The sequence below is a fragment of the Aquila chrysaetos genome, chromosome 5, assembly GCF_900496995.4.
Source record: "Aquila chrysaetos chrysaetos chromosome 5, bAquChr1.4, whole genome shotgun sequence".
NCBI classification, from domain to species: domain Eukaryota; kingdom Metazoa; phylum Chordata; class Aves; order Accipitriformes; family Accipitridae; genus Aquila; species Aquila chrysaetos.
Genome location: NC_044008.1, coordinates 52,681,987 through 52,694,012, shown reverse-complemented (window position 1 = coordinate 52,694,012; position 12,026 = coordinate 52,681,987). Strand labels below are relative to the sequence as shown.

Here is a 12,026-nt window from a genome sequence, read left to right as displayed (position 1 = left end):
TGCCTGCATTCTAACCCCATGAAGACAGCTGGAGCTGTGATTCAGTGCCTGAGATGTAGCCTACAAGGGGCTAAAATTGTGCATTATCTTGGAAGGGCTGAGGTTTTTTTTCCCTTAGGATAGCTATCTGTTTGTGCATGGCAGGGTATTGGGGAAGTCACCCTACTGTGTCTAGTGAATGCACAGGAAGCAGAGAGCTATGAAGATAGTGTGAGGTCATCCCAAAACCAGGCATGGCGATGCAGAAGTTTGTTACATAGCTTTAAGGCTTTGAGGGGCTAGATTGTATTGAATGGCATTCGTTTCCCAGAAACACTTGTTTGTTGCAGGAAAGCTGACTTTCCTTCTGCTAAAAGAGGAGGAATGCTGTACTTATGAGCGGTTCTTTTGCTTGTGGGAAGGGTGCATCTGCTTCAAGGATGTGGGTTGATAAACAATCGTAGAGCTCCAAGACTACTACTTGAAGCTTCCAAGTAGGATGGATTCTTCTTTTGCCTACTGAAGATCTTTATTTTGAACAGCAGAAAATAAAGTCTCTGAACTTAAATCTTGTGGACCTCTGCCATACCCAGAGCCCTCAGTAATGTCCCCCCTGAAAGCCATACCCCTACAGGCAAGATCAGGTATGTAGGACGAAGTTCAGAAGGTGGTTTCTACTTCAGATGCTGGCTTTTAACTTGGTGTGTGTTACTCCTCCAGTGGTAGTTGTGGTAGCTGTGTTCCTCATGATTTCAGACTGAAGCAGTGGCTTGCTTTCTGGGGTTGAGTCACCAAGCTGCTGTTTTCCCCTCTTGCCCTTCTTAAAGGAAGTATCTGGGCTTTCTTGCTCTGCCAGAGTTAAAACTTATGTCCCCCTTCCTGAGGTAGATGGTGTCAGTGTTAAGTTGCAGGATTGTATTTAATCTTCCTCGCATCCAGACTGGAAGTTTTCCCAAGAATATGGAAACACTGCTTAAAGCAGCTTAGAGGCACCCTGGATGCTTCAGACAATTGTGCTGGCTGGAGATGCTTTTCCTGCAGCAACTCCATGCAGGAAGCTTACCAGCTCTGGCTGTGAGCACTTAGAAAGCAGATATTTAAACATTAAGACAACACTGTGACAGCAGCTGATGGTTAAATAAAACTCCTTTCCTACATAACTGGAATAAGTGACCACTGGACCCTCACAAGTGACTGCTTCATAAAACTCACTCTGCTTTATTAGAAAAGTTACAGTAGAAATGTAAAAAACCAAAGTTACTACAAAAATCTATGTACAAGTTCTGCAGGACTGCAGAGCATTTCCCTCTGAGGCTGCTAGGGCTGAGCAAGCCCCACAGCAGAGGTTTCCGAACTGTAAACAAGTTTTTAGTGTTAGAGGCCAGGATGGAAGGTATCTCCCACTTCCCAGTGTTTAAGCTGCAGAGGGTGCAGGAGGGAAGGTGTGCAGTCAGTGCTGTCTGGACTGACAGCAACATGGAGAATGCAGGCTGGTGGTCCTATACATTACGTGTTTCTTCCCTTATGATGAGAAGTCAGGTCTTTTTCTTCCTCAGGCCTCTGAAATGTAACAGGTTTGTAGCCAGGCTGGCTTGAGGGGCAGGAAGGCTCTTAAGTTCACGCCAGCAACATCTGCTCCTCCCTGCCCTGTGCCAGGTAAGCGTTAGGCCTACGTCTAGAGTGGGTTCTTCCTCACATCTATTATTGCTGGGTGGTAAGGCACTGGGGTCATGTTGAGGCTGGCTCTGCGCAGCTCCCGGCGGGGCTTGGAGGCAGGAACGAGGCTCCACAGCGGGTGCACCTCATGGGGCTGCCCTGCTCGCAGCAAGTGCTCGGCATCCCTCTGCCGAAGGTCCCCAGGGCTGTCATTGGGCAGGGAGGAACGCCTCCATGTCGATGGCAGAGGGGCATGCACCAGGTCCCTGCTGTCATCCCTGACCCGATGGCTTTCTTCAGCAACAGCCAGAGGCACGGGCTGTTCCCCAAGGCTGGATTCCTCGCAAGTCCCGAGCACAGGGGGAACTCTGTCCCCAGCCCCGTGAATGCTTCTCTCCATCCCTCCTGGGAAAGATTGGGGGTACAGTGAGATGAGTGTCAGGATCTCTATGTCCTCATCAAAACCAGTGCCTGTAGAGCACTTGCTCAAGGCCAACAACCAGCTACGCCCGCACTGCTCCTGACTCTGCTCCAAGCTCTCGCTCCCAGGGAAAGGAATTTAAACTCCCTCCCTTTTAACTTGGTAGGAACAGCAAAGCCCCCGCCTGGGTTTCCCCTCACCTTTGGTCTGTCCAGGATGGAGGTTCATGTTACTCAGCCTCTGGTTCAGCTCCTGGTTTGTCCACATATAACGGCTCAGCTCCTTTTCCAGCACCTGAATCCTTGCCTCATACTGCAGCTTGCTGCTGGCCAGCCCCTCATCCATGTGCTCTACAAGGAAAAACAAGGCCATTTCAAGCTGCGAGCCCTACGAAAGACAAAAGCCATGCCACTGCTGCCTGTTTCAGGAGCTGGGGGGGTTACCGCGGCTCTGCTGGAGCAGTAACTGCATGTTTTGCTCGTGCTCCTTCTGCTGCAGGGTGAGCTGGCGGTCCATCTCCAGGCGCTGGCGCTCCACAGCAGCCTCCAGCCAGTACACCAGCTGCTGCTGCTCCTCCAGCTGCATCTCCAGCTCCGAGAAGGCAATGTGCTGCCTGTGCTGATCCTCTCGCAGTGTCACCACCTGGCCAGGGCCCAAGAGCAAGAAACATCTCAGCTCCCTTCAGAGCTCGGAAGCTTTCCTGCACCGCTAAGCCTGAGGAAGTTTTTTGGTACAGTGTATGAAGGTTAATAGTCCTGGGACGTCACAGCTGCCTCACACAGGGAACAGCAACATGTGGCTGCACTGATGTGGCAGAGCCACCACAGGGATCCAAGCCTCCTATGACTAGTTCAGCCTCTCCCCCAGGTGGGACAGGTGGGGATCATGGTGCTGTGGCTTTGTGGCCTGACCTTACAGGGCAAAAGTACAGTAGGAAGCAGGCAGAAAGCTTGAAACTGAGGAAAACAAAGAGTTTGGCTGGGTACTACAGCTCCCACCAGCACAGAGGGCAGTTGTCTCCCACCTTGTCAAAGTACTTGCAGAGCAGAGCTCGGGTCTCAGAGGAGGAGAGGTAGCTGAGCTTGGCCATGAGGTTCATCTCACACTGGGACAGCAGGCTGGCCGAGGCCCGCAGGACTCGTTGCCTGCACGTGATGGACTCATTCTTGTACTCGATAGCTGCATCCAGAGCCTCGATTGCCTCATCCAGCTGGAACAAGATCCGTTCTTCCTGCCAGGGCAGAGCTGCAGTTACTAAGGGACAAAGGGTTTGCTCTGTCTCACCCTGCCCTAACTTCCCTTCTCATCTCAATAGCGCTGGCAAGAAGTTGGGATGTGCACAGTTTGGGGACATGGGGGAGTGTCTGCTAACAAGCCCATGCTCAGGTCTTTACTTCTCTCTTACTACCTCATGCTCTTGCAAGCAGAGCCACCCAGCCCAAGAAGAAGTACCTCTGGGGACAGCAGGGTGCCCTGACGCAGCTTGTTGTCAAGCTCCAACCTCTGTTTGAGCAGCTGGTCCTTCTCCTGGCGCAGGTTGTTGATCTCCTGGCGGATCTGCTGCTGGTCGTGGGCACTGCCATGACGCAGCTGGCCATTCTTCTCAGTCAGCTCCTTTTCCAAGTGTTCCAGGCGGCTGGACACGCGCACTATGTCATCTGTTAGGGCCTGCAGCAGAAGATGCTCAAGGGGATCCGCTCTAAAGGCAAGTCAGGCCCTCAGCCCCTTTCTACTCCCTCCATAGGTCAAGTGACCCCACACGCACACATAAGCCAAGGCCTATCAAGCCAACTAGCTCAGAGGCACAGCACAAGCAGGCTCTTCTGTAGAGGCAGATTTCCTACCCGCTTCCCAACACCACCTCATCCTGGCCTGCAGCCCTCTGCCAGACCCAGGATGGCACCCAGGTCTTCCAGCCTCCCACCTCTGCTGGAAATCAAGCAAGGGGTTGAGGTGTCACACTCTTGTCCTACCTGGCTGGAGCGCAGTCGTTTGCTCTCCAGGCCGTTCTTCTCCTGCAGCAGGGCTTCCTTTTTGGCCACGATAGCTTCCCGCTTCCTCAGCTCATCTTCCAGCTCATCCAGGGCCCGGCGCTGCTCAAGAACTTTATCCATCTCCATGTCCAGCCACTTCTTCTGTTCCTCGATTTTCTGACGGAAGGAGAGGCAAAGGGCACGTGTGTGCATGCGTGCGTGCAGACAGCAGCAGCAATGCCCACGACTGCTAGACTAAAGAGCAGTGGGGCTGAGATTAGAGCGAGAGTCTTGATCCCATCTCTGCTAACCCCTATAGCCCAGACTTCACTGGTTTTATCCTTCCAGCTCCTCCAAGAGGCAGAGCTAAGCTAAATCCCCAGCTGCCAAGGAGTCCCTGGGGGCCACATCTCCCACCACCCTTCCGCTAACAGACAAGATTTCACAGCTTCTTTACCAATGCTAGTATTTAGAAGAGATCCTGGTCCTGGGGGTAAGACAAGATTTAAGTCCTCTGCTACTAGATGCAAGTGACATTATGGACTGTCCTCCTCAAAGGCAGGATGGGCTATGTCCCCCGTCTCAAGCTGAGGTCCCTGCTTCCAGATCTCCCATCAGCCTGCGGTCTGCCAAGCAGTCCCCTTCAAACAGGAAACAGGAGGCAGGCTTGCTCTGCCGGTACCTGCTGCTGCTCCAGGCTGATCACGGAGCCGTTGCTGCCACTCCGCCGCTTCCTCTGGAAAGCTGCAATTTCCTCTGTTTTGATGCGCAGGATTTTCTGGTGCTGCTCGTGCTTCAGTTCCAGTTCCTGCATGGGAAAGAGCAGCCATGAGCGTTGAGGGGGTGGAAGCTGTTTGCCCTACGGCCAGGGGCTGAGGGACAGGTTATGTTCTCCGCTAGCTCCTTGAATACTCTTAAAAAAAATCCTCTCGCCATCTCCATGCTCTCCAAGACAACCACAGACCCGGCCGGAGCTACCCTGGCCTGCGGAGCAGCTTACAGAGCCAACCCATCGTCATCCTCGCAAATACCGCAGCAGCACAGCTGCTCCTGCCCATTCCTACCTTGACTTGGTGCTGCCGCTTATTCACCTCCGTCTCCAGCCGCCGTTTCTGCTCGCTCTCCTCCCGCAGCCGGCGCTGCAGCTGGCCCTGCTGCCGCCGCATCAGCTGAATGTTCCTCTCCAGCTCCTGCACTCGCTTCTCGCTCTGGGCCGAAAGCGACACCAGCCTCTCCGTCGCCTGCTTCTTCTTGCACAGAACCTGCCGGAAGGCGAAAGCTGCCCTTGGGCTCGGCACCTCCCCTGCGTGCTTTGCAGAGATGCCCCCAACTCTGCCCCTGCCCACCTCCCCGGGTGGGCAGAGCCCTTCCCACTCACCCGTGCCTTGTTCTGCGCGGCCGCCACGCGTGTGCGGTACTCCTGCAGCTTGCACTTCTCCCCGGGGTCCCACAGCTCTTTGCCCTCCAGCTCCTGGAGCTGCTTCTGGCTGTCAGTGAGCTCTGCCCGTACCTGCTCTGCCTCCTGCTCCAGCTCGCTGATCTTCTGGCAGTACTGCCTGTTCAGCGCCTGGGCATCCTTGCCTGCAACACAACCCCCCTCTGCCATGACCTCCAGGCCCCCTTCCCTTGCAGCCAGGATCCTGCCGAGGGACGGACCTTTCCTCTCTCTCCCCAAGTATTTTTGGCTACAGAGAATGAATGCTCCCTTTCCCTCAGCTACTCCAGGGAAGGGAGAAACCAATGGGAAGGGTCTCAGTCAGCCGGAGGGATGGAGAAACAGGGCTCTGCTGCCTGCAGGAGAAGGGACCGAGCATAAGCAACGCAGGGAGGGAAGGTGAGGATCGGAGTAGAGACCAAGCATCACGACTGGGAGGAGATCTCATGGGGAATGGGTGCATATTCCCACCAGCAGCTCTGCACCTGTCTTAACGAGCTCCGTGATCAGCTCCTCCTTCATGCGGATGTTGATCGCCAGCTCTCGGATCTTCTGCTGTGCTTGTGCCAGCCTCCACTCGGAGTCCTTCCCTGGCAGGCGCTCCCACGGACTGAGCAGCGGCTCCCGCCTCCGACAGACCTCTGCAACACGGATTCCCAGGTAAGGAAGGTGTCCCATCTTAGCAGCCAGGTGACAGGACAATCCGATCTCAGATCTATAGCCAAGATCTGGCACAGCATTGCCCAGAGTCACCCGCAGCTTCCACCAAAACACCCAGCTCTTGCCAGATCCCAGCAGTTCAAGTTTCTCCTTAACAAAAGCAGCTAGACTCATCTGCTCCATTTTTGTCCTCTGGGCTCATCCAGGTGGGACATCAAGAGCACCCAATGAAGCACTGCCAGCCTGAGGAGGACTGTCCAACAACCTACGGTTGCCACTTGCCTTTTGATAGCTCCAGCTGCTCCTCCTGAATCGAGTGGGCATTGCCTCCGCTCAGCTCCTCGCTCAACTTGCAAATCTCTTTCTTGCTCCAGCTTTGGATCCCGTTTCTAGAAGGAGCAGCAAATTAATCAGTTGGGTCTGGGCACTGCTAGAGCTCTTCCCAGTAAGGACCCTCACTTATCCACAGGCCTCAGAAGGAGTTAGAAACAGTAGCTGCGGTCAGGAAAGATGGTAATTAGCTCCCCAATGAGCAGGCAGCTGTCTCAGCAGAATCACTGACCTCAGCGGCAGCATTTGCTTCTACATCCTACGTGAGATGTGGGACTGCCAGGTCACGCAACTGCCAGGGCACTGCACAGTGCTGAGACAGCTTCAACTCACCGGCGCTGGGACAGGGACCGTTTCTGTTCCCACTGCTCCTCCTCCTCTCCCGAAGACAGCTCTGATGGCTTCTCCAAGTCCTGGCTGAGCTCCCTCCTCAGCACCACATCTTTGACCTCTGGGTTGCCGGTTGGGCACTGTGCGTGGTTCAGGTGCCAGCCTGCCAGGTCCTCCTCCTGGAAGGAGGGGTTGCTGTCGAGCTTCTGGGGCAGAGAATTGGAAAGAGAGGAAACATGCTGCGTGAGAGCCGGTGTTAGAAAAAGCAGCTCTCAGATGGGCATCACTGCTACACACAAAGAAAAGCAACGAAATGGAGTTGAGCCTATTTTCAGGAGAACTGGTGTGTTGCTAGACCCAGCTGCCTGCCCTCCTGCCTTCTGCTGCTCAGACGCTGAGCAAATCTGGAACCTGCCTGTAACATCAAAGTAAAAGCCTCAGTTTTAAAGCTGGGCTGTTTTTGCTGGAGTTGTGAAACTCTTTGGATGTGAACACTGACTGCAGCCCTCTGGACTATTTCTCTCACAAGGTTCGCGTTCAACAGAAGGAAAAAAGCAGTTCCTACAGTGGAGGGCACCCAAGTGAAAAGGCAGCAGCTCCTCAACGGCACAGACTTATGCCCTCACCTTCCTGCAAAGGGCTCTTCCACTCTGCTCGGTGGGAAGGAGCCCCGAGGAAACCTCGCTGAGGCCATGGGACGGGGCAGCATCCAGTGGGGCCGTGTGAGGTCTCTGGCTGGCAGTCACCAGGTGAAGGTTTTCCAGCAGTCCTGGCACACACAGGTTTGGCATTGCCATCTCCAAGCGCACGTGCAGCTCTGAGATCTTATCCTGCTGCTCTTGCAGTTTGTCGCTCTAGGAAGCAACGAGAAAAAAGTGGTTACGTACACGTGGATCCCAGACCTGCTGCAGAGGAACCCAAAAACTGGGCTGTGCTCTCCTGCGGAGGAAGGGGAGGAGTGGGGCCGGTGCCTGTAAAGAAAGCACGGCCCAGAAATACCTGCAGCTTATACTGCTCCATGGCATCCTCCAGGGCAGCCAGGAAATCACGGTTCTCCTCCTCCAGGCGCTCCACTTGCCTCTGCAGTTTGGCCACCTGCTCATCTTTGATGGACTCACACCTCTTCTCGGTGTTCACCTGCCCCCCAAAATATAAGACAGGCAGCATCAGCATCCACCTTTGTCCTTCCCTTCCCATGCTGGACTCTGCACAGGCACAGCAGCTTTGCAGACCCTGATTTTTCCTGCGAAATAAATCTCTCAGCTGCAGATGAATCCAACTTCTCCCTGCGTGCTGGGAGGACCACATCTTTCTGCCTCCCTACGGTCTCTTGGCCAGGTTGCCGCTTCTCCTCTCCCTCTCCTGACCCTTCCCCCATGCCATGCTGAGGCTGCTGCCTTCAGCGGCCATTGGATGAACCCAACCTCAGAGCTGCAACACCCCAACCATTACCTGGGCTTTTGCCAGCTTTGAGCCTTGTGCCTCGGGGCTCTGGTCTTCCGCAGAGGTGCTCTCGATGCCGCTATCCAGGCCGGCCGACGTCAGCTCACTCCTCTCGCTCTCCACCGCGCACAACCACTCCTTAACCCGCAGGATCTGCTCCACCGTCAGGTTACTGTCCTCCTGCAGCTCCATCAGCAGCCGGTACGCGGCATCAGTACAGGTCCGGTAATGTGCGCACTCCGCCAGCAGCCGAGCCGTGGGGTCTGGCACGCATCGTTTGGCGGTGGCCGAGCGGTTGATGATACGAGTCTCGGAGCGGTGCCGCTGTTCCAGCGCCTTCTGCAGGTTCTTTATCTGCAGGTGAAGCTCTTCGACATGCTCCGTCTCCTTGCGGCAGTTCACCACAGCCTTGTTCTGGATGTTTTGAGCCCGGCTGGCGTAGTTCAGCGTGTTGAGGCTCTCATCAAAGTCGGAGGAGGATGGGCTGACACAGGCTATCATCACAGTCTGGGCGTTCCCCCCCAGAGAGTCTTTCAGGATCCTAGGGAAGAGCACAGTGATTAAAATAGCTGAAATACAAATAATGGAGGAACCAGAAGGTTTCCAACCCTTTTCAGAGGTTAAGCCCAAGGAAAACGATATCCTTGCTCTGTGGCCGGTTCGGCACTAGTGAAGTGAGCAGAATCATTAAGGAGAGGAATAACAGTTTGCACTGTGGCAAGGTTCCACCTGAGTAATTCCTGAGGCTGGGAGCTCCCTGACTCGGTGATCACCGATAGGCACGTGCTGCACGGGAACCTGTTGGAGATTGCAAAGACCACCCGCTCGAACTAAAAACTAACTGCAGACCATCAAACAAGCCTACTGGAAGCATTTTTTATTCATTGCCAGGCAGGAAGGGCAGGATAACCCATGGTGACACCCCATCTCAGCTTCAGCAGCATGACTTATGCAAGCCTCGTCTTCTGCAGCACTGCAATGAGCTAGTCCATCATTTCTATCCTGGCCTCATTGCTCCTGAAGCTTCCCTACATGAAAACCATAGAGGGTACACCTGTAAACTGCTGTGAGGCACAGCAGGTCAGCTGGCCCTGTACCATCAAGCAGTCGGTCTGAGAGCCCTGGTGTGAGAGCAGAAGGGACAACTGGCCCTGCAAGCTCCTCTTGGCTAGCCTGGGGACTATGCCACCAAACCTGGCAGGCTGGGCATGGGAAAGGCAGGGAAAAGCATCACATCCCTCCTGCTGGGCCATGAGCCCGTGAGACGTGGGGGTCCTGGCCGCAGCTGTACCTGGTAATTTTGGAGTCCCTGTAGGGGATGTGGCTGCTCTTCCTCCGAGGGTCTCCCAAGGCACTGATGACGTTGCCCAAGGCCAGGAGACCACTGTTGATCTGGATACTCTCCTTCAGCCTCTCCCCCGTGTTTCCCGTCTTCACAATTCGCTCTGAGCCCGCCAGGTCCACAAAGTGAAACTTGGAAACCAGGACCTGGCCCGAGGCAGGGACGGAGGGGGGGTGCTGGTGCAGGGGGAGGCGGCCAGCCCCGCGCCGCTGTTCCATGGTCACCGTGAAGATGGTGTGCGAGCGGCTCGACTGCCTGTTGACGTGGGTAGCTCCCGTGTGCTTGGCTGTGTTCCCCATCTCCAGCAGGCTCAGCACCTCATCCAGCCCTTCCACTTCTGACTCCTTCACACCGCAGAGCACTGCAACGGCAAACGGAGCTGTGGCTGGGAGGGGTGGGCTGCCCGAGGATGCTGCTCCTCTGCACACCCTGGTGCCATCGCCCTGCCCGTACCGTACCATGCACAGACCGGCTTTCTACACTGAACAGGACTAAGCACAGCAATCTGCTGCAGGAGAGGGATGGAGGGAGAAGACCTGGCTCTGCCTTCAGGGATAGATAACCCAACCCTGGCCTCGGGCACGGGGAGAAAAGGGAGCCCACGCGCAGCCACACATACCAATGTTTCCCTTGTCATCCTCCCGGATCTGGATGTCTTTGCTGGCTGTATCCACCTGCAGCAAGTCCCGAAACTCCTCCTTGTACACCTCCAGGTAGGACACTCGGACCGTGTAGTCGATCAGGTCATTCTCATCGATGAGCCTGAAGGTCTCAGCCATGGCTCGCGGGATGATGCCCTGCTCATCTTCATTGATGGAAGCTGGCAGAGAGATGCACACGGTCACGGGGAGCAGCGAATGCCCGGGGAGCCCGTGCTCGCCAGGGACAGAGCCGCGGGCAGGAGCCTGCCTGCAGCACACGTCAGCTGAAAAGCAGCAGCCTCACAACCCTCCCCCAGCTCAGCCCTCGCAGCCCACATTAAACATCCCTGTGAGTCTTTCTAAGCCACAGGACCTTGGGGCAAATCCTATCCTACGGCTGTGCTGGAATCCAGCCACGCTGTTCGTTTCCAGTCCTTCCTCAAGAAGGAAAAGGCACGTTAGCGTTTCAGGAGGTAGCAAACACCATGCCTGCAGCTACAGCATGCTGTCCTTTGAAGCCAGCACAACTCCACAACTTTTCCCAGCTCCAAGAAGGTTTTTTTGTGCTTGCAGCCTGCTTGTATCTGGTCACAGCACCCTGCTGTCTGAATTTTAAATGATTTTGCTTTTGTCTCCAACAGCCGTGTAAAACAGCAATCCCCAAATTTGGTGCAACGATAGCCTGAAACGGGAGACTGAAAATAGAGGTAGATTGAAAATACGGAAGCAATGTAGTGTTTACAGACTATGCAATTAACTAAAGCTGACTGAAACATTTACAGTATGTCCTCTGTAAGATATCATAACACCGTTAAACCAGCACTTATAGGAAGGAAAAGCTTCCTCTTTCCCCGTCTCCATCACATAAACAGACTACCAGGATTAACCCCCGCAAACCTCCCTCTCCTTAGGGCTTATTTCAGGACAAGGCTGACAGATTCAAGCCAGCTGAAGGCAGCGGTGCCCTCGGAAGATCAGCACCACCACCTCCGGGCCAGACGCAGTCCTCTCGCTTGTCCCGCAGCGCTCTAGCAGAAAACCTCCACGCTGCGATCTCAAAGAAGGTGTTGCCCACGGCGGGGGGGTGGCTACAGCAGCGTGGGTGGTGGGGGGGAAAGGCTGTTGGGGTGGGCGGTTCGGGGACGGGTTGGTGGGCTTGGGCCGGGGGGGGCCGGCAGCGTCGAGCGGGAGGGCGGGCTGGAAGGATCGGCTGGGATGGCGACGTCGGCGGGTCCGGGGGGAGAGGGCGAAGCCGACGGGATGGGGGGGGGCGGCAGCACCGGCGAGGCCGGCGGCTGCGGGGGGGCGGCCGGGCCGGTGGCTCGGCTTGGGACGGAGGGAGGCGGCGACGCGGCGCTGCCGGGGAGAGCGGAGGAGGGCGGAGACGCCGGCGGGGCCGCGCGGCCGCCGGCCACGCCGCGACTCACCGACGCTGGCCTCCCCGATGGTGTAGGTCTTGCCGGAGCCGGTCTGCCCGTAGGCGAAGACGGTGGCGTTGAAGCCGCGGAAGAAGGCCCGCAGCAGCGGCTGGACGCAGGTCCGGTAGACGGCCGCCTGCCCCGCCGCCTCGGGCAGCACGGCGGCGAAGCGGAAGCGGCGGCGGCGGCCCAGCGCCACCTCGCCGGTGGCGGCGTCGCCCCGCAGGCAGGGCCGGTGCCCCCGCAGCGCCTCCCGGGGCAGCAGCGGCCGCACCCGCACCGCCACCCGCACCGCCGCCCCCTCCGCCGCCATGGCGGGGCCGCCCCGGGCAGCGCGAAGAGCCCGGCCCGGCCCGGCCCGGCGCGCCGCGATGGCGTCAGCCGGCTCCGCCCGGCGC

At 56.5% G+C, this 12,026-nt stretch overlaps 1 protein-coding gene across 2 annotated transcripts; it reads right to left on the bottom strand.

Annotated features, from left to right (window-relative positions):
- Positions 1-1,170: 1,170 nt before the first annotated feature.
- Positions 1,171-11,962, bottom strand: KIF7 (kinesin family member 7). Of its 2 annotated transcripts, none has more exons than XM_030014955.2 (18): positions 11,638-11,962; positions 10,189-10,389; positions 9,519-9,930; positions 8,237-8,768; positions 7,784-7,921; positions 7,411-7,638; positions 6,788-6,987; positions 6,407-6,513; positions 5,950-6,105; positions 5,408-5,610; positions 5,094-5,291; positions 4,712-4,837; positions 4,030-4,206; positions 3,509-3,724; positions 3,081-3,287; positions 2,500-2,698; positions 2,257-2,406; positions 1,171-2,040 (listed from the first exon to the last, which is right to left on the bottom strand). In XM_030014955.2, the coding sequence occupies exons 1-18, from the start codon at positions 11,939-11,941 to the stop codon at positions 1,655-1,657; spliced, it is 4,140 nt and encodes a 1,379-aa protein (XP_029870815.1). In that variant the 5' UTR covers positions 11,942-11,962; the 3' UTR covers positions 1,171-1,654. The 2 variants fall into 2 exon arrangements, with proteins under 2 accessions (XP_029870815.1, XP_029870816.1); XM_030014956.2 differs by having other exon boundaries at positions 6,788-6,963.
- Between the last annotated feature and the right edge of the window lie 64 nt (positions 11,963-12,026).